Source organism: Ornithodoros turicata, chromosome 6, assembly GCF_037126465.1.
Source record: "Ornithodoros turicata isolate Travis chromosome 6, ASM3712646v1, whole genome shotgun sequence".
Lineage (NCBI taxonomy): Eukaryota > Metazoa > Arthropoda > Arachnida > Ixodida > Argasidae > Ornithodoros > Ornithodoros turicata.
Window position 1 is genome coordinate 10,362,495 of NC_088206.1, and position 26,243 is coordinate 10,388,737.

The 26,243-nt window shown below is 45.2% G+C and overlaps 2 protein-coding genes across 2 annotated transcripts in view; one reads left to right on the forward strand and one right to left on the reverse strand.

The window, feature by feature from the left end:
* LOC135399033 (sushi, von Willebrand factor type A, EGF and pentraxin domain-containing protein 1-like) overlaps positions 1-24,482 on the forward strand; it is a 155,344-nt gene extending 130,862 nt beyond the window's left edge. Inside the window, exons 16-22 of the mRNA XM_064630673.1 lie at positions 6,276-6,455; positions 8,632-8,808; positions 15,142-15,321; positions 15,414-15,461; positions 16,121-16,168; positions 16,320-16,392; positions 22,665-24,482. Of these exons, the coding sequence (XP_064486743.1) occupies positions 6,276-6,455; positions 8,632-8,808; positions 15,142-15,321; positions 15,414-15,461; positions 16,121-16,168; positions 16,320-16,392; positions 22,665-23,022 (1,064 nt within the window). The 3' untranslated portion in view covers positions 23,023-24,482. The remainder of the gene's footprint in view (positions 1-6,275; positions 6,456-8,631; positions 8,809-15,141; positions 15,322-15,413; positions 15,462-16,120; positions 16,169-16,319; positions 16,393-22,664) is intronic.
* The window catches only part of LOC135399034 (uncharacterized), a 291,504-nt gene that overhangs the window by 183,587 nt on the left and 81,674 nt on the right, over positions 1-26,243 (reverse strand). The window lies entirely within an intron of this gene.

Below are 26,243 nucleotides of genomic sequence, written 5' to 3' on the forward strand. Positions count from 1 at the left end.
CGAAGGCGGCTTTATTACCGTGCTACCCTAATACAATACTCACTTTTATAAAAACAAAAAAATGCATTTCGTGCGTTGCTTTCGTACCAACACACACATAAAGAGACGACGATGAGATGGGGCTGATGCCGGCCAGCAGGCTGGGCGCTGCCCCAGTGTCATTTCTAGATAGGGAGATATGATGATGGATATGAGGATTCAGGTGATCAAAGCAGGGTGGAGAGGCCTGTTGATGACAGGAAATCCTAAAGGTGACAGGGACTATGGTTCATGTGAACGCTGCTGGACCATGGGCCCAGCACCTCCCCTCTGGTAAACGGGCGTCGGTCGATTGCATGCATTCCGTGCTGCACGAGCTCGCGCTCCCGCTGCTAAACAGGGCAGTCCATAAGTAGGTGGTGCAGGTCAGCACGCACATTGCATGATTGCACGTGTATGATGCATATTGCATGACGAACAATGAACATCATTGGACATATCGATACTTTCAGTGCATAGCTGCATATTTCGAGAGTTTTTAGTGCATAGTTCTCCGCGCTCTATAGTAACTTCATATAGGGACGTGATCATGCCCATTTTGTAGACAAACTTCATTTCATGCTTCGCCACAAGGAACAAATAAAACGCCGCAAACGCAGAAAAGTAATATTTTTTTTTAACAGCAATATTTTTTCTTTTTAACAGCAATAGCGATACTGGCGAGCTGGTGGATAAACTCAACGGTAGAAGAGTGGCGAACGTGGGCGAGAAGTGGATTAGACGAGAGGAGTTATCTTTCACTAGTCGCCCACGACTAGGCCCACAGCGCTCGCCGTAAGGCATCGTAAATAAGGACTTATTGCGCATGTGCCCCGAAATACACACGCATTGTATGCTTGATTCCGTTTTCGGAGCAATATCCCATTGTGTCAGTGACCTCTGCCAGTGAAAAGATATTGGGGCAGCAAGAGACATGAAACAGACAGCGTAGGCGGTTTCATTTATGGAGACAATTGTTTCACGCAGCTGTAATTTGAAAATAGAGAGTAATTGTCTTTTCTGTCGGTTCCCTTAGAGCTCTCGCATAACGTTTCTCCAGTGAAACACAACATCGCGCGGTGGTGGTGACGGTGAAAGAGCTCGCCGTTGTCGGCGTCACATAGGTGGGCAATGTCACGACTGACGCCCCGGGGAATGTGTGTCCTGGGCCGACTTCTAGGGGAACTGTGCCGGCGTATATGTCTGAAAGCCGTTTGAGGAGAACCCAGGAAAAACCCCAGACAGCACTGGCGGCACAGAAGGCCTGCCACTGGGAACACAGCCTGCACTCGGAAAAATGCATTATATACAGTTATTGTGACATGACGCACAGCAGTACACTTCTAAACCTATCGATACTGCCTGTAGCACTTCCAAGCTTGCGACGCTGAATGAGGCGATAAAAAATTTTATTAAGAAAAACGTTATTGCACGTTCATTGGCCATCACCTTTGACCCTTCTACTTCCTTTTCATCCCTTTCGTAATACCCCGCGCGGTGTACACTGTTACACCCAAGACGACTTAGTGAGCTCTTTAGTTCTACTTTCGCGCTATTTCTTGTTTTCCGCAGGCACTTTTACTTCTTTACCCGGCAAGGAGAAAATGCCTCGCGCAGATATGAAAGCAAACTCAAAGCACAAAGTCCTTCTGAAACGGAGCCGCTCAAAATCATTTTTCGCGGTTATCCAAGTGTTCGAATCTCTGGAAAGACTGCTTCAAACTTCGTACGACACGGTTCATTTTCTAAGAACAGCTTCGAGTCCTTCTGAAGACAGCTATCCTGTCCAAAATAAAGTATTTTCCGAATAGCGAAACGAAAGAATGAGGGCGCAGAAGGAACGAAATTCCTTGCATTCCTAATGCATTTCATTAGGATCATGAGGCTACGCGAATCATTCCGGAAGAAAGAAGTCTCAAAAAACAAAAAACAAAAAAACGTGTCCTTCGATCCATTTAAGACACATCCTTAGTGACAGCTGAATCCCTGCGCTTCAAAGGGAAAATATTCGATTTGGATTGTGGGTTCCGGCATGCGTCCTTAGCAAGAGGACATTGTAATGTACTTCATCGACCGCACTCAGGGAGGAATGACGCTAGGGGTATTGACGAGGTACGTGTTCCAATGCAAAACAGAAACAAATTATATGTATGGGGAGGGAATTAGATAAATTAACCTATTTTTTCCCCTATCTTCTTTTGCTTTGTTAATCAGTATGAAGGCCACCTGTAAACATGTTTATATTACCGATAATTATTACAGGCGGAGCGCTCCACCTAAATGGAACCAACTCAATGTTGATAGAAGTCGTGTATCGTAGCCGCCGGTGTTCTCTTCATTGCGCCTAATTAATTAATTGGATCAGACTAATGAGCTACTTTTTAAAAAAGTCGGTTTAAGGGCCGAGCTGACAAATGGAAAATTGTTGAGGGGCTTGATGAGACATTCAACCCAGGAGCTTCTGCCGGTCTGATGTCCGCCTTTGTTGCGTGTGCGTTCCGAAGTACGGAAAACGAAGCTGGGAGACGATAGTAGCTCCCCATCAGCTTTATTAATTCATCATACTCAAATATGATCACGACAAGTCCCCGGGATTAGGTGGGCCCGCTCAAGCTTTTCATCTGAACAAATAAAAGGAATAGACCATAAATGAAATAAAATAAAATGTGGCTGCAGCATTTGCCTGGCCCTTAATTTTCATGCTTTCGGGATTAAATAGTTTCGAAGCTAGCGCGGGGAATCCTGGTCCCGAGAGCAGTGTATGCTGCTCTCCATCTGGGCCAGAATAACCGGAAACATAGACTACAACATGCCATCCAAGACGCGAATTTAACCACTAGTTAACGATACCATATTCCCGTTCTTTTTTTTTTTTTTTTCTTCTTTAGTGCAGAACACAAGTAGAAAGTGAAGTGACAGTAGTGGGAGTCTCCTTGTCCTTCCATCCATGTAGGTCTCCTGTAAAGCGTGCTTTCACTGCACAGCAGTAGTGCACGCTGGAGAAGCAGCCGTGCGATATCCGCCTCCTGCGCTTTTTTAACGAGGACAGTCAGGGCAGTACGCCACGCGAACCGCAAAAACAGTCAGCATAAGGACTTGCAAAACAATAAATCGACATTTTATTTTCACCTAAATGGGCTTTGTCTTTCACGGCTGAATGGAGTGCACTTGATGTTTAAATGTATTTACATATCATCAGACGGTTGGGTATAATCGTGAGTGAAGTCCGAGATGACTGTAAAGCATTTAGAAAATGACACTGAGACTGTCTCAAAATTGAACAATGGTGTACAAGCTTTCGCGTGGTCCACCACGCGAAAGCTTGTACATGATTGTTAAATTTTTAGAAAGCTTCAATGTAATTTTTTGTGCATTCTATACTAATTCGTAGATTTGGTCGGGATGTCCGAAAGCCGTCTGCAAAACATTTTTCAGGGTATTCATGCGATGTTTCTACCGGACCCATCCAGAACGTTCCATCATTTTACGCAGGGACATTACTCAGCAACGTTGACGTCACAAAGTGTGCATAAAGCATAATATACAGTCGAAAACATTGAAGGTTATTCACCTAAGATTGCACATCCATGCACTACGATCCTAACATTTCAGCAAAGATGCACAAAGCAAGCGCCTAAACAGGTCGAGAGTTTTCTTTAGTCATACTAACGCAGTGAAGTTGATGTTACATTACGATCCCAGCCATTAATAATGTCATAAAAGGGAGCAGTTCTGTGTTACGTCTGTGCGAGCGTTTCATGAGCGATATCACTTTTATTCACTATAAAATAGTGAATATGAGATATAAGACAAGGGTCGAATTATATACGGCGAATTTTCGAAGAAATAACTCGACCGAGTTGATCCGAAACTGCTCCGAAAAATCGGGAGGAGTCTGATTAAACAACAACAACAAAAAACAAAACAAAACAAAAAAACAGGAAGGAAAGAAAGGAAATGACACCCTACTTACAAGGTGGGTGAATGCAAAGGTCACACCGCGAGTAACAGGTTACATATTACAACCTTATTTTGCTGATGATAGTTGGGGTGTTTCATCGCCAGGGGCGACACTGTAGCGGACCGTTCATGGTAATTCGGTACAACCACATACTGAAATGGGCAACGACACTATACGAAATGCGCATATTTGAGGACGTATATGGTCCCGCTCTTCGCCTTTCAAGTAACGGAACATAAATAGTTGTGGTTTCCGTATTAGGTCTTAATGTATGCTAATATAAAAGCACCCCGCGGCTTCAGCTTGTGAGAGGTAACTAGATTACCGCTGTGTTTTAGATCGAACGTGCCCTACCGCTCCCAAGCAAATTGGACGAGAGAAAAAGAAAAGACAACACGCAAGTTAACTCAACTTGGCCTCACCGACGATAATAAGAAAAAAGAAAGAGAATGAATCACGGGAAGTGCAAAGCATTCACTTATGCCTCGAGTATCACGTGAGAAGTCATGGCTATGGTATTCGCGGTGGCGATTTCCTACGCCTCTATATACCTGCTTCGTTGTAAAATGTGGAACGCAGGTCCACATCGATGCACACCCACAGCCATCGCAGAGGCCGGTGCCCACAACACGCGCGATATTATGCAAGGAATCCCCCCTGGATCTAACCTTTCCCCGCTTTCTCTTTCTTTTTTTTTTTTAATAAACATATTCCCCCCGCCCCGTTTGGGGCGGGGGGAATATGTATTTTCTGACCGCGGAGCACGCTTCAGCGGACTACGCTTATAGCTGGAGTTCAGAAGGAGAGCGAAACCTCGTCGAGGGCGGCTATTCAGCGCCCCGCTGGGGTGTGCCTCCACAAAAACCATAACTAAGGTCACGTATACATTAGATAAACGCAGCAACAAAAAGTGCAGCAATAATGTACCCTCTTGCTCAAAGTCGATCGGGCAGAAATTTTACTCGGGGAGTTAACATCGAGAGACCGCACGGGCAATAACGGAGTGAGTGAGTGAGCAAGCGAAAAAGAAAAAAAAAGAAAAAGAAAACGTGGAAGCGGGCTACTCCATACCACGGCAATAACGGGAGCGCGAAAATGACCACCGCTTTCAACATCACGGTCTGACGGTGCGCTATTTCTCGGATCGCTCATAACCGCGAGCGACGCCGCTTCTCAGAAGAGAGCCGGCTGTAAGTGGCACACGGCTCCAATTCCAGGTGCGGTATCGCTACAGTAGATGCCTTCCCATAAGGGCATTGCAGGTCAAGGCAGTTAAGAAAAACACGGCCTGAAAGCAAAAGGCTCCCCCAACCAATTTCTGCTGTTCGTAACGCAATCAGAAGATACGTGGGGAGAGAAGTCAAGAAGAAGAGACAGATCTGTTCTGCCGGTGGCAATCGCTAATAACTGAACAGTCACTAATAACTAACCTGGAACTATTATCTACCCCCCCCCCCCCCCTACGTCTCATACTCCTGACCAATCGCCCTGTGTGGCTAAGGGCCATTTCCTTTGTGGCTGAAGAAGAAGATGTAGAGATGGGACGAATCCAAAATTTTGTGAATCCGAATCTGAATCCAAGGAAGGTTCTACGAATGCACGAATCTTTCAAATCCTTCGACTTCTTTTTTTAAAAAGAGTGTAAAAAGCCAGAAAAAAAAACACTTCTAGTGAAAAGTGATTTGAAGCAGAATATAATGTCTTTGTCTTGGTTGCCGTCTTGGTCGCCGTCTTGGTTGATCAGTTGCTTTTCGTGTTGAATAAATTTTCTCGTAGCCAGTCCCGAGTGGTTAGGGACTATAAAATCTCCAATATTTTTCTTTTACCAGTCAACCAATCAATCAACTCCATAACAAAGGCGTCACGCAGCCCTTAATAAGTGCTTGATACGGGAAAGACCTATCAGAGACATCACCCAGAGTCATTTAGTTCTCAGACTTGGATCAATACATCCTACTCCGCCGTTGACAGAGACATTATTCTTCTACCGAGGATTCACAAATTAAGCGCAACCGCATCTTATCTCGCAAACCCATTATTTGAAAATGGACAAAATGGACAGATTGAAAAAGACAAGATGGACAGCGTGGGTAAACGTTCGTCTCCACTTTTTCTCATCATCGTCATCATCATCCATGTGATAAGCATTCATTTTTTCAGTATCACTCTGTCGAAACATGTTTCTTTTTAGTATTGCAAAGTGTTTTTATCTTTTTATCATAATTTCGGTAAATGAAGAGATATATTGTCTTGTCACTGTCGTGAACCACATGGCTTGCGTGTGTCAACCTTGCAGATGTCGAGTGTGGATTTCCTCTGCCTATCAGCAACGGACATTGGCTCCTATCAACGAATTCTACTCACTATGGCAGCACGGTTGAATACGAATGTGACGTCAACTATCAGCTGGATGGAGCTCCGCGCAGACTTTGCCTCGAGAACGGAACATGGAGCGGACCGGAACCACTGTGTCTCGGTAAGTGCACTGGGTAGACCACTATAGGAGTACGGAATACGCACTTGCTTGGGCCAGGAACTCTCCACTTTGTCTGAACAGACAAACCAGTAAAAACGTTCTATAATTATTCGAATCAAGTTAGGGGGCACTTGCATTGCAAATGCACATGCCATTTGAAGGATATCTCAATGTTTTGAGCTAATAAAATACTTGGAATAAATGCAGCACGCCGCAGTATCCGTTAGTATACCCGAAGCAGAAGAGAGTGGCAAGAAGATGGTCCACAAGGGGAAGATGGTATTAGTAGTTACTTTTAGTATACCGTTGGTAAGGGTAACGTGCCTATCCGAACCAATCACAGTGTTGCGTGACTCAGAATCTTATCCACTGATTGGTTCCGGTTGATACGGTTCGACGCAAGCCACGTTATCAACGGTCCGCTAAAACCCTCCATTAACTAGAGCGATTTAGCAAACCGTTGACGGCGTGGTTTGTGTCGAACCGTATCAACCGGAACCAATCACTGGACAAGACTGTGAGTCACGCACGACTGCAGTTGATTCCGATAGGCGCGATCACCTTATCAACGGTATCTGCCTACTATGTTACCTGACGTTAGCATGGTTTCCACGTAACGATGTTTCATTTTTCAGAAATTCCGTGCGAAAAATCGGTGGTTATTTCGCTCGCCACGCATCAGTGGCTTTCGGTGGTAATAATTTAAATGTGAAGTCCCTCGGTGAACTTCTCCAAGAAACGAAAGTGACGTTTCTTATGCATACAGGAAACGCAGGACTTTTTAATTTTTTTTTTTTACGTTGCAGTACCAGCTGCTAAAACCTGAACTTGTAGCAACAAATTGCCAGGTCCATGCGAAGGGGTTCAGAAGACATTGCACACCGTGCCTTTCTTAGCAACAATGTTAAAAACATGTTGTCTGAATAGATTGGCAAGAAACTGTTCGAACAAATGTCACAGTTTCGACCCATTTATGTCCCAATATTCCCTCTGCGCGACCAGGTAAAAGAAGACTGGGTTACATACGTTGACGAGATTAGATTAGATTAGAAAGAAAATGGAAAATATGGAGATGTGATTAAACGAATCTATAGAAACATGTCCCCGAGTTCGGCAAAGAAATGAGAACGTCCACCCATGCAGAACTCAAATCAGCAAATTCTAAAAACCACAGTTCTATGTGTGTGTGTGGTCGTTCTCATTTCTCTACGAAACTCAGGGATAGGTTTCTACATCGAGCACGTCAGCTGGCTCCAGCACATCAGTTGGTGAACACAGCGTGACTGACAGTGTGTGTGGACAGCGTGTGTGGACAGTGTGTGTAAGTGTCTGACTGAGATTCTTTGTCACTCATTGGTTTTATTGTAGATAGCCATTTGTGCTTTCCTAAATGATCTGAAGTAGCCGGCTCTCGTAATGAGTGCCCATTTCTCCTTTTTTTTTTCTTTTCTAATGAACTCAACTCAACTCAGCTGGCTTGCGTTGTGTTTCTTTCTTCGTTATTTAGCGGCGGGATCAGGTCTAGCTTGCAACTCCAATACTTGTAGACTGAAGCTTTCTTGGCGATTGTCGACGTAGCTCCCAATCCTTGTGTGGCGCGTGAGCACATTACCATCGTGCCCTGTGACGACCCCACGTCACCTCCCCCCACCCCCCACCCCCGTGACGATCACAGAGAGAGCGAAAAATATATGAATGAAATGATAATGTGTGTCTCCTTATATTAGAACAGTCCTGGGTCGCAAAGTAAGTCATGCCAAATGACACAACGTCACTTGTATCAGCAATATGCGGAAGGAAACAGAGGTGACATTCTTCTACTTCATCAACATCGGTTTCGATCAACCTCGCCGCTGTCACCATCGCATGCATAACAGTGTTAACATGCATAACAATCGCTAAAACATGTTCGAACAAATGTCACATTTTCAACCCGTATAGTGTGAATAGTTATGTCCTGTATAGGTGTCTGGGCTTTCGCGTGTGGTTACTTGGTCATTCCAGTCTCTAAATTGTCCTGTTGCAATCGATTTAGTTTGTGTTGACTACAGCTCGTGTATTCCATACATAATACATTTTCCCATAACAAAAATAAACACGCAGTGAAATGACAAACACCACACGCCGCTTCCCGAAGAAGCCCCAGTAATGCATTCACTACGTACTCTTTCCTCAGAGGTTCGTTGCGCAAAGCCACAACCGAAAGACGGTTGGACGCTAATCAAATTCACCAACGACGCCGTGGGAGCGTCGGTCGAGTACTCCTGCTCCCCTGGTTATGAACTTGAAGGGCTGGGAACGAGGGTATGCCAGTCAAACGGGCTATGGAGCGGCGACAGCCCGTTGTGCCAGCGTAAGTGCTTTATCTATTTTGATTTTTTTTTTCTGATCTAGTGTGGCACCATGAGAGTACTCCTGAAAATCCAGTCTCTTTGCGCCAAGATTAATTACCCGACAGAAAGGACTGGATGCAGTGTGCGACATCGGAAACCATTTGTTCATTGTTTGCAGGGAATTGTTTACAGGATTCGTTTACAGTCCGGCAAGTTTTACATCGTGCAGTCTGGCCGTTGTCCCAACATCAGACTTTCGGATCCTTCGGTCTCGGGCAAACGCACTCCGTCGGAGCCCTTGGCTGTACAGGTTGGGACAAAAGTTTACGGAACACGCCAGCGGCGTACTTTTTCTTCGGTGCGACACCCTAGCGGCTGCCGGAATCGGGTGAGTTCACTGTTTCGAAGGGCTGTAAGGGTGCGCTGTTGGCGACCCACAGCGGTAGCTTCCACTTCCCTTACACACCCAAACGACACCGGAACTACCACTGTGTGTCGCTAACAGCGCACACTCCCATCCCTCCGAAACAGTTAACTCACCCGCTTCCGGCGACCGCTAGGGTGTCGCACCGAAGAAAAAGTAAGCTGGTCGCGTGTTCCGTAAACTTTTGTCCCAACCTGTACATGTCCGTTAATGTGCACGTATCCTCCCTCCCCCCTCGACCAAGCGTGGGTTACGGCTCAGCACAATGATCCGCTAGTCAGAGAGATTTTTGGAAGCCTGCCGAGATAACTGTATCAGTGCACGTTGGGCTGCGTTGATTGGAACAATACGTTGATTATCTACGCTCGGGTAGATATACTGCGGGTACACGTGTCGGAACTTAGTTCAGCGGGTTTGAACTGATTGGATGATGTTTCTACCAATCAGAGGGACCGTCGCATCCGTCGTGGTCGATTCCGAAACTACAGTGTCATTCTATACTCGTCGTTCATCACCGACAATGACGCCAAAAATCCGACGCGAGTTAGTGGAGTTTTTTTCTGTGCAATTTGATGCAATTCATGGCAAGAGCAGCCGACGGATGTTGAGAGCATAACGGAGTTCCCTCTCTGCAAACATCACTTGGACAAGGCCAATCAGTGAGCGCCCTTTGACGCGGACAAGGCCAATCAGGGAGCGGCAGAGAGGCCGCTGGTCGAGGCGTCCGCTGGTCGAGGAGAGGTCTCAGATCGGCTCGTGGAATGCCTGGTTGGCGTCGTACGTGTTTGTACAGTGAGGAGCGTAACACCGTGTTCCTCGGAACACGGTCATGCCAGCACTCACACTGGTAACCGAAAGTCGGCGTATTTATCAAGGTCTTGTTGCGGCACGAACGGTGGTGGTGGTGATGGTGAAAGGACTTGCCGTTGCGGCACGAACGGCGAAGCAGACGACACCGGGGACAAACCAACCGGAGAAACCATGCCGAACATTACCGTATGGGTCTCATGCACACCCTTCTGGATGCGATCAGAAAGGGGATGACCAAATGTATATGCTTCATTATTTTCAAAGGGGCTCTGAGGTCACACCCACTTTTTTATTTTTTTTTTCCGTGCAGAGTGTTCTCCCATGTATAAAATGAGTTCCTGCGAAAGAACGACGAGGGTAGGTGACCTACACAGCGAGCCCGAGTGCTCTGTTCCGCCCCCCCCCCCCACCTTCGGATAATTCTCCTCGTCAAAAAAGAGCGCGTCGCAGAGCAAGAGGACGTCGTGACGCATGCTACTCCCCTCACGTGACCGGTGACGCACAGCGGCACAGCTCAAGGATGCATAAGCAGTGTGTAAGCTGCCAAGAAGCAAAACAAAACAAAACAAACAAACAAACAAAAAGAAACAAGGCACGGAGCTTCCAATACGTCACGCGTGAATCGTGTCGGCCGTCTGCGGCTGCTTTCAACGACTGTTTTCTTTTCTTTTTCTTCTTTTTTTTTTTGTAAATTCGATTGCACTGCTATAACGCACCGCAGCGCGAAAATATTATGCATGGTGGTGACTCCTGGTGGACAGCTTGACAGACGGGGCAGGATTTCGAGCGACGTTGCGAGTTCGCAGAAGTTCTGTCTACGTTACTCGTCTAATCTATGTCCGTGTTCTTTGGCTGCATCCCAACGTTCCGTTCGAATTATCGCTTTATTCGACGTCTCAGGCTGTCCCGACCGAAATGCATACGTTCCGTCCCACTTACTCAAGTGCAGAGCGAGCTGTCTCCGCTTAGTGTTAGAGTGAGCCGAGGACTGTTCGTGCCATAAACTGAGCTTACGTTTCTCTCTCTCTCTCTCTCTCTCACACGTTTTCCCTCTCTTTTGTCTTTTTTTTCTACGTAAATTACACTGCTCCTAAGGTCCCCACCATCAAGGTTTGTTTGCATTCCCGGATGCTTTTTCTCATACAGTGTCTCATATAGTTTTTTTTTTTTGCTGTTATCGAATTGTTTCTCCCATTGAACTTTTTTCCTATACGTTCATGCATGGATCTCCGTTCAACGCATCCAAGATCGCTGCGAAGTTCGACGGAGCGGATAATTACTGCTGCACGTGGGCTGAACTGATGCGGCTCATAAGCTGCTCAGGCGCACAGAAGAGTGTTTAGCATAAATGTATTTTTGCTCCGGGAAACCGGATAAATCACCATAATCATCATACTCCACCTGGTAACGCAGCTTCCCGCCCCCCGGCAACAATTTCTTCGACATCCTAATGTTCCAGGTGAAATGTGAAAGTTCACTCTGAGAAAACTGTACTGCTTTGCTGAATAGGAATCCTCTACAAAGAACCAATCTGTACCCTGGGGCTTGAAACTGTAATGTGAAGTGCACTCTCCTCGCGCTGTAAACGCAGTCACTGCGGAGTGACGACTGCACTACGAATGCAGCATTTTTCGGTCTGAAACACAATTTGGCTGCTGTGAGCCGTAGCCAAGCAGAGCAAGAAAAAAGCTGTTGTCGCCAAGCGCCGTTTTGAATTTTGTGCCGTGGGTAGTCCGTGCTACATAACCTTTGTAGCCGCAAAAAAAAAAAAAGAAAAAAAAGAACGTAATTGACAGGCCCGACAATGATGATGCGTTGACTGCATTTTAGTTAGGCAAAGTACACATTGGTGCTTGCTAATGAGGGTGGTCCTGAACGTGATGACACCTAAACTTGAGTTGATGACAATACATACCCCACCTTGCGTCAAGTCAAAAATATCGGCTATTTTGCAAAATATTACACCGGTGTACTTAACACATAGAAGCTTGCTGCTCTCGAAAAGCAACGCTGACATATTCCTATACGTCGTTTAGTCCATTTGTAATGGGAGAGAAGCAAGTCAGCATCTAAAAAAAAAAAAGAATTGAAATTGAATCCCAGGTTAATGAGGCATATCTAACAAGCCATGACGTCTTATTAATGACCCCTGCATTAGTCCCTGAATTATGATTGATTGCGACGTCGCCACTGTAAATTATACCTTTGCAGGTAAGCTATAGGATGTTCGTAGAATGACATTGAAAATTCGTTGGTCACAGTGACGCCTTCCGTATATCAAACATTAATGGCATCACGTTTTTTCTTTTGTTTTTGTTTTTTCTTGTCCAACCTCTGCGACCGCGATTGTAAAATTATTTCCCTTTGTTTCGCTTCTACATACGTTTATATTTTTACGTCTGCTCCAATACGCGATTTAGTGTATGTTTTAATTTCACGGTCGCCAGTTCCTAGAAGACTGAAAAGTTTTTCCCCTTTCAAACCTGGGCACTGATTTATAATGAAAAAATGGCTAGGAAGCAAGCGAGCTGGTGAAGATGATGCATAATGTAAAAAACCCCGAGACTAGGGAACACGAAGGTGAGACTTCGTGTTTGTGTCTGTCCCTTCGTGTTCCCTAGTCTCGGGGTTTTTTACATTATGCACTGATTTATAACCCATTGACCACGGATCATGATGACGGAGAACGAGGAAAAATCTCCCTGTTTACCAGAATTAAAAGGATAACGAAAGATCTTGCAGCTTTCTAACTTCCTGGAAAGGCGACAACCCAAGCAGCACAATGTACTGAAAGTCGAGTGCAATAGGGGTGGACGGGTAGGTGGAAGGCCTTGAAGAGACTCGTGAAACTAAAGAACATTGACAAGGCACATACCGTCCACTCCTATTGCACTCGACTTTCAGGGCATTGTGCTGCTTGGGAAAGTTCGTGGAAAGCTTGTTTCTAATATTGTCGAAGAAGCTGCGAATGAGAAAGAAAGTGCTATCATCCTCAGTGAGGAGTGCAATCAATTTTGCGTAGGTCTTTTTTATTTCCTGCTTTTTTTTTTTCCTCTCCGTGACAAGGCAGTAAAGAAAGAAGCTGAAGTGGATGCTTTCTGAGACCAACGGAGGAAAGCACGGCAGTTCTGTTCTCGCTGTTTGCGGTGATTTAAGTTTGGCAGAAACATTTTTTTTAAAGATTTTAAAAGAAAATTCAATTCTACTCGGTTATCAATGGAAGAGTATTGATAAATCGTGTATTGTGTTGGCACGTTAGGTATTAGGTTTTACGCCTTAGGCCACAGTATTCTATACCCATACCGTGTACATTATAATATATTAGATCAACCAAAAAATATAGCAATGATCAATAAACCATGAACAGTCAAAATCAAAACAGACGAAGTCCAAACAGGCGAAGTCACCAAAACCTACCAGACAGAACATATTTCACACCAGCTGAACAACAACTTCATTTTGAGATGATGAATGTGGAGCTTCATCGCCAGGGGCGATACTCTACCCCATTACTGGTAGTGATGTGTGGAATGAAATAATGAGCCCATTCACAATAAGGATCGAATTCGAATTCGTACGTTTTCCAAAAAGGTCAAAAGAGCTTTGGGGACTGAGCGTTGGTGGACTGGATTTGGCCAGGGACCTTGGCCTGGAACAAGTGGAACAACAACAACAACAACAACTTTATTGCGAGATGATGCTTGGGGAGTTTCATCGCCAGGGGCGATGCTCTACCCCATTGCTGGTGGTGATGCGGGGAATGAAATAATGAGCCCCTTCACAATAAGGATCGAATTCGTACGTTTTGCAAAAAGGTCAAAAGAGCTTTGGGGACAGAGCGTTGGTGGGCTGGATTTGGCCTGGGACAAGCTGAACAACAACAACAACTTTATTGCGAGATGATGCTTGGGGAGTTTCATCGCCAGGGGCGATGCTCTACCCCATTGCTGGTGGTGATGCGGGGAATGAAATAATGAGCTGACTCCTGGATATGACGCCTGGATAGCGCCCCTTTCACAAGAGGGATCGAAGTCCAATTGTGTCCAGAAAGGTCAAAAGAGCTTTGGGGGCAGAGCGTTGGTGGGCTGGACTCGGATAGGGGCCAAGCAATTTTGATAGGGAGAAGGTACGAGAGTCCAGCTGACTAAGAGGCCCGGAGAGTGCGGTATTCGGGAAGGTTGGTAGTGTGTGCCATGAAGAAGAATGTGCTCCAGATCCACTAGAGCACCGCAGTGACAGCATCTGGGAGAGTTAGCTTGTCTTAAGCGGTAACGCCTACTGACTTGTAAAAGCCACACAGAGTCGCATTCCATGAATTACCCGTAATTTCACGCGTATTACCCGCGGCTTATGCGCGATTTTTTTTTTCTAACGGGCGCTCTGCGGCTTATCCACCGGTACGGCTTATCTGATGACTATTTTTTCGTGGTATCTTCCCCATTTGTCGGTTTTAACGAAAGGGCCGACAGTGTCTCTGGGACAGCACCGCTCTGCCGATGCACAGACATTACATAGCAGGGGCGCGTCCCCATTTGAGTAGATTGACCTTCCCGGTGTCTTCTGGAAGACCACTGACTCAGCGATCCATGAAAAACACGCAACAAGGGAATCCGATCTTGGTAGACCACTAGTGCTGAACCCCTTCTTGTATACCATGCCAACCCTGGAGTATGGACCACAGGGTTTATGGCCTTCTCTATGGTCTCCCTTGTCGCACAAATCAGTCGCGTCGTATTGCCCGCGGCTTATCTGCGAGTGCGGCTTATCTGCCAGAAAGTTTTCAAAACGTTCCTAAAAACGGGCCCTGCGGCTTATCTGCGGTGCGGCTTGTACGCGTGAAATTACGGTAATGCTGCATCTTGACAAGAGGTGTTTCGTGGCATGCAGAAAGCGAGCGTTGGATCAGCTCTGCTCAGCATAGATGGGGCTGAGAATGTCGGTCGTCACGAGTGTTTTTCGTGCCGCTATAGCATTTTAAACTATGTGCATATATATATATATAGGCATTATACATGTGCATAAATATACGCATTAAAATGTAAGGTGTCGCGACCCCTTAGCCTGGCAGAAAGAGTGAAGCTGCAGATAGGATGACAGTTTTACACGTTTCATGTTACAGTTGTGGACTGCGGCAGGCCATCAGTGATCAGCAATGGGCGTGGATTACTGGCGAACCACACAACGACCTTCGGCAGCATTGTTGAATACGAATGCCTGCACGATTTCACGCTCATAGGAGAACCCATTAGAAAGTGCATGGAAGATGGTATGTGGAGCGGGCAGGAACCACGATGCTCAGGTAGGCGGACTTGGCCAGTAATCGACGTATACGTATACGTACGTGCACCTACACAACGTGACGCATCAAAATACCTCATTTCTATGTTACAGATATTCCGCAGGTTGACCTGAATGAAGTTGAAGCTTCTGATAGTAATTGTAAGTACACTGCGCTGATGAAATAGAGAAGTTATCCGCGAACTGCACATTAATTTTTGCACGCGCTTCTGGTGCAAATGTCTTCCCCCGTAGAGCACACCTTTGTGGTGTAAGTTTCACTCCATAGAAGGTGCGGGTGTCTTGTAAAACGCCCTTTTCTATACGGGCATTCTACAAAAAGCACGATTTCAAAGAGCATGCACGAGAGAAAACACCATTTAAGGGAGATATACACTATTTAAAAACAGTCTTTCAGATGGGTGCATTGGAAACACCTTTGTCAACATAAATCCCCGCCCCTAAAATACTTCTCAGGTGCTCTACTCGCAAGTCGGGAGACAAGTTCAATTTCGCCCACGTTTTTTCCCCCTTACAAAGAAACAAACAAACCTTTGTCAACACTGCTCTTACACACCTTCGAGCTTTACCAGCGCCTACGTCCGAGAAAAAAAAACAGAAGTTCTTGATAATAATTAAAAAAAAACCCGTAAAGTATTGTGTAGGACAGAAATGACAGGTTCCGGAGAAATTTGCCATCACGCGTTAGTAGGCGGAAGTCATAGCTCTCACATTCAAAGCGGATTTGAGCTGTCAAACTGAGGTGAACTCAGCTGAGCAAACCAAGATTCCTTGCAATGTTGTTGTTTCTTGCGTTTCAGTATTCAACGCGAAGACTGGCGCGAATGCTGGGAGCTCGAAGACCGTTGGTGAGGAAAACGTTACTTGCCTCATCGTGATAATAACAACAAATAAGTATAACATTAGTGGTTATCTAATATTTTGTTTGCGTTATTGAACTAACATCGCGAAAAAAAAATATTCCGTCTATTACAACAAAGTTTGTTTTTATGTTCCCAGGTATTTCGGTTGCCATCGGTACCTGCGCCCTGCTTGTTATAGCAATCGTCATCGCCATTGTGTGGATGAGGACGTAAGTTGATTGATTGATTGATTTTTATTGATTCGTATCGTTCCGTATGACTGTGTCACGCTTAACGTTGTCGTTATCCATCAATTGTGTGTTCTACGCATATTGTAATAAATGCGCTGTTGCTAATTTCACGCGCACAAGCTGAACGTACTTTTTAGATCGGACGGACACAAGATTTCATTAGAGAGTACTACAGGGTCTTACCCTATAAAATTAATTTAATTTAATTAATCTTGTTTAATTTTTATTTATTTATTTATTGTTTAGGGAATAGCAAGCCGGCGTGCTGCATGGCTGACCTTTCCCTTTTATCTTTCCTTTTCCTTTTTTTCTGCCAATAAATCCCCCCCTTCCTATAAAAGTCTACCCGTGCCAGCACGCCGTGCTTGCCAGTTACTCAATGTAGGTGGCACATTGTGTTGTCTCTCATGAGGACATTCAACCACGATAAATTTCGAGGTGATTGAGCACCGCAGCGCAGAGTTATAACGCAAAAGGTGCCATGCCGATAGTCAAAACACATCGAAGATGGCGGTGTTGCGAGGCGCAGTAGAGACGCGGCTCCCCAGAGGAAGACCTGCCAGCTGTTGCTTTGGCAGCGACGTCTCCGCGTTATGTTATTACACCGTCTTTCAGTAAGCAGACGATATCCCTTTTGGTTGTTGTCTGCTAATTACGTCGGCAATTTCCTTCTTCACGTTACTCATTTCGGGAGCAAAATGCGAAGTTACACGAAAGTTAAATGAAAACCGCAGTTCCATCGGGCTGACAGCACATGCGACACGTCGCCGCCTGGGGAGCAGCGTCCCATCTGCTGTTCGCAACAGCGCCATCTCGATCGTGTTGACTACGGGAATCGCATTTTCGCGTTATAACTTCGCGCTGCAGTGCTCAATCACTTCGAAATATACCATGATTGGATGCACTTATGAGCTTTATACGTAGACAACACAATGTGCCGCCTGTACTGAGTAATTTGCGAGCACGTCATGCTGGGGCGGGTAGATTTTTATAGGGTAGGACCGTGTATAAACCTATTGTACAAGAATGCCACGGACGTCCCTATGAACAAAGCCACGATGTTTCAGTAAAAAATAGAGAAATGAAAGAGGAATGAGCATCTGGAAACCAGGTCATGCGGTGATTGCCAGCATCACCTTACTAACCCAGGTTCCTATCTGAAATAAACAAAAAAGATGTGCGTGTATGTACGCATACCGCCTGTGTATTTCGTTCATAATAAATTTTCCCTTAACCACACCTGAAGCTTCGCAGTGATAATTATCTGCACGAAGTTTCATTACAATCTTTTCGGATGTGATATGGCCATGTGGGAGCAGAAACACAGATCAATGCAACTTTAAACGGGCTCATCTACAGGTCTTCCCGTCCATTTTAGTCCAAGTGCCATCTGAATTAGCCCAGGTGCCACCTGAAATAATCCGAGCGCCATACAATTTAATCCGGGCGCCACCTGAAAATATCCAGATGCTATTTAATTTAATCCGGGTGCCATCTGAATTAATCCATGGTGTTTTAAGCACTATAACCGTGTACTTATACGAGGGACATCCCCGCAGAATATTCTACAGACATGTAGTGGAAGGAAAAGTAAAAAGCCTGCTGATGGGACTTAAATTATGCTGAGTCTTATGTTGAGCATTCGCACGGCGCCGAGATATCGAGAGTTAAAGCGGAAGCATAGCAGACGACACCATTGGTCATGTCGTCTGCTATAGAATATCTTCTGACTGAGCTGCAGGATATTCCACACGGTTAGAAGAGCACGAAAAGGAATGACCCCATAGCAGACGATACCACTGGTGCTGTCATCTGAGACAGACGATCTTCCCACTGAGCTGCAGGGTATTCCACGTGGTTAGAAGAGCACGAAATGCATGACTCACATAGCAGACGACACCATTGGTCCTGTCGCCTGCTACGGAATATCTTGTGACTAAGCTGCGGAATGTCTTTCCGTGTTCTCCAAACCGCAGAGAATATCCTGCGGCAGAGTCACAATATATTCCTTCGCAGACGACAGGAACACTGGTGTCGTCTGCCATGAGCATCATGCCTTTTCGCGTTCTGCTAACCGCGCGGAATATCCTGTAGTTCAGTCAGAAGACATTCTGTAGCAGGCGACAGCACCAGTAGTGTCGTCTGCTATGCGAGTCACGCCTTTTCGCGCTCTTCTAACTGCGCGGAATATCCAACAGTTCAGTCAGAAGATATTCTGTAGCGGACGACAGCACCAGTGGTGTCGTCTGCTATGTGAGTGGTGATTTTCGTGTTCTTCTAACCGTGTGGAATATCCTGCAGTTCAGAAAGAATATATTCTACAGCAGACGACAGCACCAGTTGTGTCGTCTGCTATGTAAGTCGTGCCTTTTCGCCCTCTTCTAACTGCGCGGAATATCCTGCAGTTCAGAAAGAAGATATTCTGTAGCAGACGACAGCACCAGTTGGGTCGTCTATGTGAGTCATGCCTTTTGGCACTCTTCTAACTGCGCGGAGTATCCAACAGTTCAGTCAGAAGATATTCCGTAGCAGACGACAGCACCAGTGCCGTCGTTTGCTATACTTCCGCTCCAACTCCCAATATCTCAGCGTCGTGCGAATGTTCCACATAAGACACAACAAAACTCCAATTCCATCAGCAGTTCTTTTTTCTTTTTTTACTCTTTCTTCCACTAAAATACTATACAAAGATGTCCCTCGTGTGAACAAACGGTTATAATGCTTAAAAACACCATGGATTAATTCAGATGGCACCCGGATTACATTGAATAGCATCTGGATTTTTTCGGGGTTCATCTGCTTGGCATGTTGTTGCCGAGTGATCCGCCTGTTCGTCTGCACAAACTTTCTGCGCTGTCTATAGTACACTTAAGTGGCAAGTTTCCTACTGTGCCCTTAAGTGGACTTACCAGAAAGTTGTAAAAACAAAGCTAGCAGAGGGCACGCTGGAGTATACACTGGACCCAGCACTTCTGCCGGAGGTCTTTACGTATCACTGGTTTAACTAATTAGCTAGTTACCTAGCTGTCGGCTTCAATTCCAGTAAGGGGCGCCTGGTTACTGTCCACCGCTTTGTTAGCTACGCTAACTCTTCAACCCGAGGTCTTGTGTAAGGAGTAAACTTAATTTATTTCGGGGTTACACTAAAAAGGCAGTGGAGTACTATGGGTGGCAAATTAACTGCTGCTGCTGCTGGTGACGAACCGGCTTGCCGTTAATGGCGTCACGTATGTGGGCTGCGTCACGACTGTAGCCAGGATGAGATGATATGGTGTGATAACAGATGAAGGAATGATGACGGCCGAAATTTAAGATGTAGGGCTGTCACTGCAGAGTTGCCGAGAAGTCCGAGCAGTACTTATAGCCTTATAGCCTTAACTGCTACGACACAGACAAGTACACTAACAGCGAATAACCAGGAGGTAGAAAGATCAATGACAAGTGACCGAGAAAAGATCCGAAATAAAAAAAAAATAAGAATAAAAATAAGGCGGCCAAGAGCATCTGTTTAATATAGAAAACGAGACTTTCGCGCCAGCAGACTGCTCTTCTTCAGGTTGGGTACAAACCACTGCTTCGTACAAGCCTGAGAAACAACAACAGTAAACGAGGGAGAAGTGATGATGACATGAAACGATACCTGAAGAAGTGCCTTCTGCTGCACGAAAGTCTTGTTTCGTATATTAAACAGATGTTCTCAACCGCTTTATTTTGTTCTTATAGTGAATAACCAATAAGAAAGGCAACATAAAAATTTGACAATAATACAAGACAAGGCTCCAAGCCCTGCTTAAAAAAATTATTCCTAAGTATTTATTTCTTCACATAAAACACTAGATGCGTGAAGCATTTTGACATAAGCCCTTCCGATCGCTGATGTGACACATTTAAGAAATTTCGTGTAACGTTTTGGCGTTACGGCTTCGTGTACGCTTAGAAAAATAATGACATCAATGTAGTTAGTTCATTTCCAACATTAATGAACGAGTGTTTAACTGTTAGTTAATTCGTACTTATATGATTACGTTAATTCGTACAATGATACGGTTACACTAAACGTCAACGATGTAATTGCCACAACCCAAACCTCGAGAATGACCACACAAGCGGATACATCCCCTCACCACCAAATACTTCTTTCGCATGCATGAAACGCAAAGGAAGTCATCACAGCAATATACCTCAAAAGTTCCAGGACTGTAGGAATAAGAGTTTATTCTCTCGAAATGAAAGTCAGTAACGGAAAAACGTGGTACGTATGTTCCGTAGCCCAGGAATATGTTCCGTTCTCCAAAGATGTTTTCCCACTTGGTCTTTTCCATTCCATATCCCCTAACGAAATCAGGAACTCTCGAAATGTTGCGTATTCTATCATTGGAGTTCGAGGCGCACGACTGTTTCATGCAACGCCAACCCTGCAGGCATGCCGTGTCTCATTAAAGCAACGAGCAGCCTCATAAGCGATGGGCTTACTTGGCTATCACCCGAACATTCACGGTGGAATAGACGCGGTAGACATAGAATAGCGTATTCAACGTTCCTTCCTGTTTACTTTGCGTCCGCGGAAACATCGTTCATCGAAGAACCATGTTTACCGTCACGTCAATGAATGTGTTTTGTGTGTGTCTACAAGAAAGTGGTGCTCTCTGGTAAGAAGCGCTTGGGGACAAAAATGAAGTTCATTCAATGGCGATTTAGCGGTAAATGCGAGTGAAATGCGTTAGCATTAAGTGCCTTTTCCAGTCCATACTTGACTTCCGGGTATCCACTTACCAACTTGACTTCCGGTTGTTCATCTCCAGTCTGTACTTGACACTTTATATTACTACATCTAGGTCTATTTAATTAACCTTTAATTAGCCTCGGTTACTTTCAATTTCCTTGTAACTACCCTTTAATTACCGAAGGTAACGCACGGTAATCTTGAACTTCATATAATTCCTTTTAATTACGTCTACTTGCTTTAATTATCCTCAATTCCCTTTAATTGATGTTTATTACCTTTAATTACATTTAATCTAACCTGTAAGCGGTAACCTGCGATTACCTTCGGTAATCTTTAATTTCATTTAATATTTCTCGTAATTACATATATCTTACATTCGTTACCTTTAATTAGCTCCAATTACTCTTACCTCTTACTCTTAATTACCTTCGACTACTTCAATTTCAAATCATTTACATCCATTTGCATTTATCCTCTTATACCCCCGTTACATGTCCACTTATACCTCCGTCTCGGTGAGGCTTCACTATCTCATACACGGACACACATACACACACAACCCCCCATACAGCTTTTTTAATTTTGACACTCCTCATGCTAACGCATTGATTGATTGATTGATTGATTTGTAAAAGAAAAAATGGAGATGTTAGTCTCGAGCCACTCGGGGCTGGCTACTCCAGGACGCGCTTAACGCTAACGCATTAAAAATCTTCCGTGTGTCGGTTTATGCTCAGAAATGCAATGCATCAGAAGGGGACGGTGCCTTATGTTCGAATACTACCAGCGATATAGGTCAGCTTTAGAAAAACGCACAGCGAAAATAGAAATGAAGTGTCATGGAGTTGACAGGTGTTCTGCGCTGACGTTCTAACAAATGGACTTCAGTCAATGCAGCAGAAAGTGTTTGCACCGAATGGTCGTTGGGAAGAAACCCCTAAGGGATGGGTGTCTTAATTGTAAAATTGCCTTTCCATCTCCCCATTCATTTCAATTCCGTATTTCATTCATTCTGCCGTTCAATTAGTTATTTCTTTTGATGAAGCGACGTGGTCCGTCGAGTAAATTGAGACAGACGTATGAATTCATTCTCTTCATTCAACACCCAATGTATATAGAAGCCGTGAAAATATCAGAGCACTGTAACGCAGGTTGCGACGTTTGCTGTGAACAGAGTAGAATAAATCAAGCAATAGCAGGTTCATACGTCAAAATAGCATCATTTTTCAGCACGCGCAAGAAGGCGAGTCAGCTCTACGAAGTGGACAAGACAGACTCGAAACCTGCAATGAAGCTTGTATTAAAGCTTCACTGCTAGCCTTTTAGTCTAGCTGTCCTTGTCCGCCTCGAAAAGTTTCTAGTTCTTTAGTTTCGCATTTTTCGAATACGAAAAAGAAGAAAAAACCTCCTATGCTTCCTCAAACTCAAGTAAAAGATGCCATTTTCACATTATTTCTGTGTAGGCGTTAGGCACACTCTGCACGGTTATTTGCCGAAATAATCACACCCTCTTTGCTACCCGCAGCAGAAAGGCCCAAAGGGTGAAGAACACTGAAAACGTCGAAGTGAACCGAAACATCGAGAAGGACACGGCAACTGTCATGTCGTTCTCGCGCCTAGCACTTGAGGCTGCTGAAGCCAACAGCAATACCTACAGCAACGGGCCAGGCGTGAGGCACAACCCCAACGGACTGGTGACCTTCGCAGCCAATCCGCAACCCATTTACGCCAACGTCACCGTCAACGGGCAGAGCCTGTCACCTTCGAACGGCACCGCCAGAAACGGTGCCCGCAGCAACGGAGCACCGCCGCCGCCGAACGCGCCACCGCGGCAACACAGGAACGGACATATCTCTTCATCAATGCAAAGTCACGACGTGTGAAGTGCCGGTATTACTGCGACCAGTTTTAAAGGAGGAATAACGTCGAACTGTGACGCAGTCGACGTATACGTGAACACTGTATTATGACTCGCGAGTGCGTGTATGTGTGTAACAGAGACTGGTGGTTTGTTGGCTCTGCGAAGCACAGCGAAGACGGCCATATTATTGAGAATGAGGAGTGTTGGGACTGATAGGTTTGTATACTGTGCCACGTGATGTGTATGTACATCTACCCGTATTTATGGTTGCGTATGGCGTTGAGTTCGGACGTTGAGAGAGGCGATTTTCTGTAAGCGAAAAACTGCTGGGGTACGTGGAGTATTTTAGTTTGATCGATTCAGGATGCACAAGAAGCTGCTTGAATCACATTATAAAGAGAAGAAGAGAAATATTTTAGTCATATTCGGGGGACTAGGTGCATTGTCAGTAGCCACCACCATTAGTTCCCTTCAGGACTAGGTGCACGGAAGTTTATGCAGGGATTACGGACTATTTTCAGCGGTGGGGTGTACACTTCAGGGTCATGTGGTTAAAATGGGGAGCAATTGCAATCTAAGGGACGAAAAGTTGTAATTGCTCCCCAGTTTATTACTTTTTCCCTTCATGTGTAGACCTGACGAGCGTAAAAGCTATAGACTACAAGGGCGGTCGTGACCCAGCAATTTTAAATATATTTTTCCCCTTCTATCATCCACCATCAAGAGTAACTCGACGAAGGTTGTTTTTGATGTGACACTCTGTGAAGGTCAACCAAAGAAGTTGATAGCCTACTATAAGGAAACGAGGTATAACGCCTGACCGCGCGTATACTTGTACATTTCGTGCAACTGAGACCATTCGTTTTCTCGAGCACATTTTGCACGTTGCGTGCAACTTTATATACACGGTGGTTCAGACCACATCTGTCGAATATGCCCTACCTCCGGTCTTAGAGAACAGTACTTTTTCACATTTATCTCGTCACATTGCGGAAAATCGTTGTCAAGGGACAGCGTAAACAGTGGTACAGTACGTGAGCTAAAAGCGAGTTTTAGTAGATGGGAAGGTACTCACGGTAACCATTCTCAAAACGCAGTAATTCAATCGCCTTCGAATCGGCTGACATCACTTGGCTAATGCGACAAGTTCCGTTATCGTATCCGTTTCGTAGAGCGCTCCCGACCTACTTAAACTCCCTGATACTTTGACGCGTTCACTATCACTGTACGCGATCGACACAGCAGGTGCTAAGCCGTGCACGTGTGTCTACGAACGGTTACATAGAGGTAGCGTTTGAACGATCGCACAGACTTCAACACGTGTAGATTTTGACGATGTTCAAAATAGTCCTTCCACGGGTTCCTGAAGTACGGGCCATTTTATGGGGGTTACTAAGCAGAGAAGTAAGAAGAACAATTGCACTTTTGATTCCAACGAATGCACAGCAATTTCGCGAAAATAAAGACTCGTTTTGCATTCTGGTATATGTACGTTTCAAGCTGTTTTAGCTTTTGGCATGGTTTGTTGGTTGGTTGGTGAGGTTTCCTTGCCGAGCGCTCTGCCTGCCGAGACGGTGTCATGTTGCTTGAGGGTTGTCGTGCGTCCTGGGACGACTTCGCAGGGAACCCATGCAACATAGCCGGCGGCGGGATTCAAACCCGGGTCACCTCACAGATTCGTGCTTGGAAGGCAATCATCTTTACCGAGTGTTCGCAACCAGGTGAGGAAAAAGGCAAAATGCTAGATGTAAAAAGGACACGTGGTGTATTTAAGAATAGAGAGAGACATTTTATCCTATTCATGACGATCCCTTAATAAAATAAAGCTGTGCAATCATCAGTGCGCGGTTTATTAAATATCAGAGATAATGAGGGCTTACAATACATTGCTAATTAACGTGAACATCACGAAAACGAAAACAGTTATCCTCCCGCAAATGAGCCAATAACTATTTAAGATCCATGCACACGTACAATAAACATAAACACTCCAAAGTATTGAGGCTCCTGTTGCGTATAGATAAGCCCATAGACCGCCATTTGTCGAAAACATAAAAATAATTGCGCATGCACGCACACATACACGTAAACACACGCACAGGAGAATCTTTTCATGTTGATACCCACATTCTTGCGAGTGGCTTACGCGATCATTCCAGCTGGACGACCACGAGAAGTTCATCGCCGAGGTAAGTAGAAAACGACACGCGAACTCGACAAAGACGTATAAAACGTACATATACGGCTTATCAGGACGTAACTTAAAAGGACACTCGGACTGCTAGATGAATTTTGGTATGTGTATAGGAAAAGGAGAACTGATGCGTGCGGCGAATAACACTGAGAACATATTGGAGACAGAATCGAGGGATGAGGGACTCATATTGGCAGAAAATGTGAAAGGTCAAACCGTTGTGCTCCCGTACCTTTTGAGCCGGGCACTTGACAAAAAAACACTTCAATTGTAGCCCGTTTTGAACGTAACTTCACAGCAAGAAATAGACGGGGGGGGGGGATCGCAGTAGCTTCCCGTTGTTGGCCGCACACGAGTGGGCATTGTCACAACTATAGCAAAAAAAGAAGAAGGAAAAAAAGGGACAAGAGAGTTGATACGGACAAAGTGAGGCAAAGGCAGGGTGAACGGCAGTGATTGGACGGAGGTGCACTAGACTAGAACCCCTTTATTCCTTTTCTCTTTTTTTGCTATAGTTGTGACGATGCCCACTTGAGTACGGCCAACACACCGGCCGGTATTTTCGAGATTGCCTGCCTTTTTATCGACTATAGTGGATTGTAGCACGTTATTAGATGCCCTAACAGCCTTTTTTTACAGGTGCGAGTGCGCCTTTCAGGCTCATGCTGAGCTGCATTTTGCTTTTCGTTTCTGCGTGTTGGCGCCTTTTGTTCCTTTTTTGCTTTTGGTTTCCTTGAGTACCGTGGCTCGTTAGAAGGGGTTTATGCATTGGAGATGCCTCGGTATTCCACCGTTAAGTGTAACAGGGTGGCAGTACACTGTTTAATGAGCTATGTACAAACGTGGGTCCCAGGCAGCTCCCGGTTTCCGAATGAAACAGAATTCCCGTGTCGCGAGCCTTTTTGGAGTTTCCTTCTTCAGCTTCATCCGCTGACGCCACCACATTCCTCCCCTTCAAGCAGAGCCGTACCGGCCTGGAGGACGATGCTCCCGTGCAGGATAGCGACGCTGAGATGGCGGTGCAACAGACGAGCTCTGCTCATGGAATG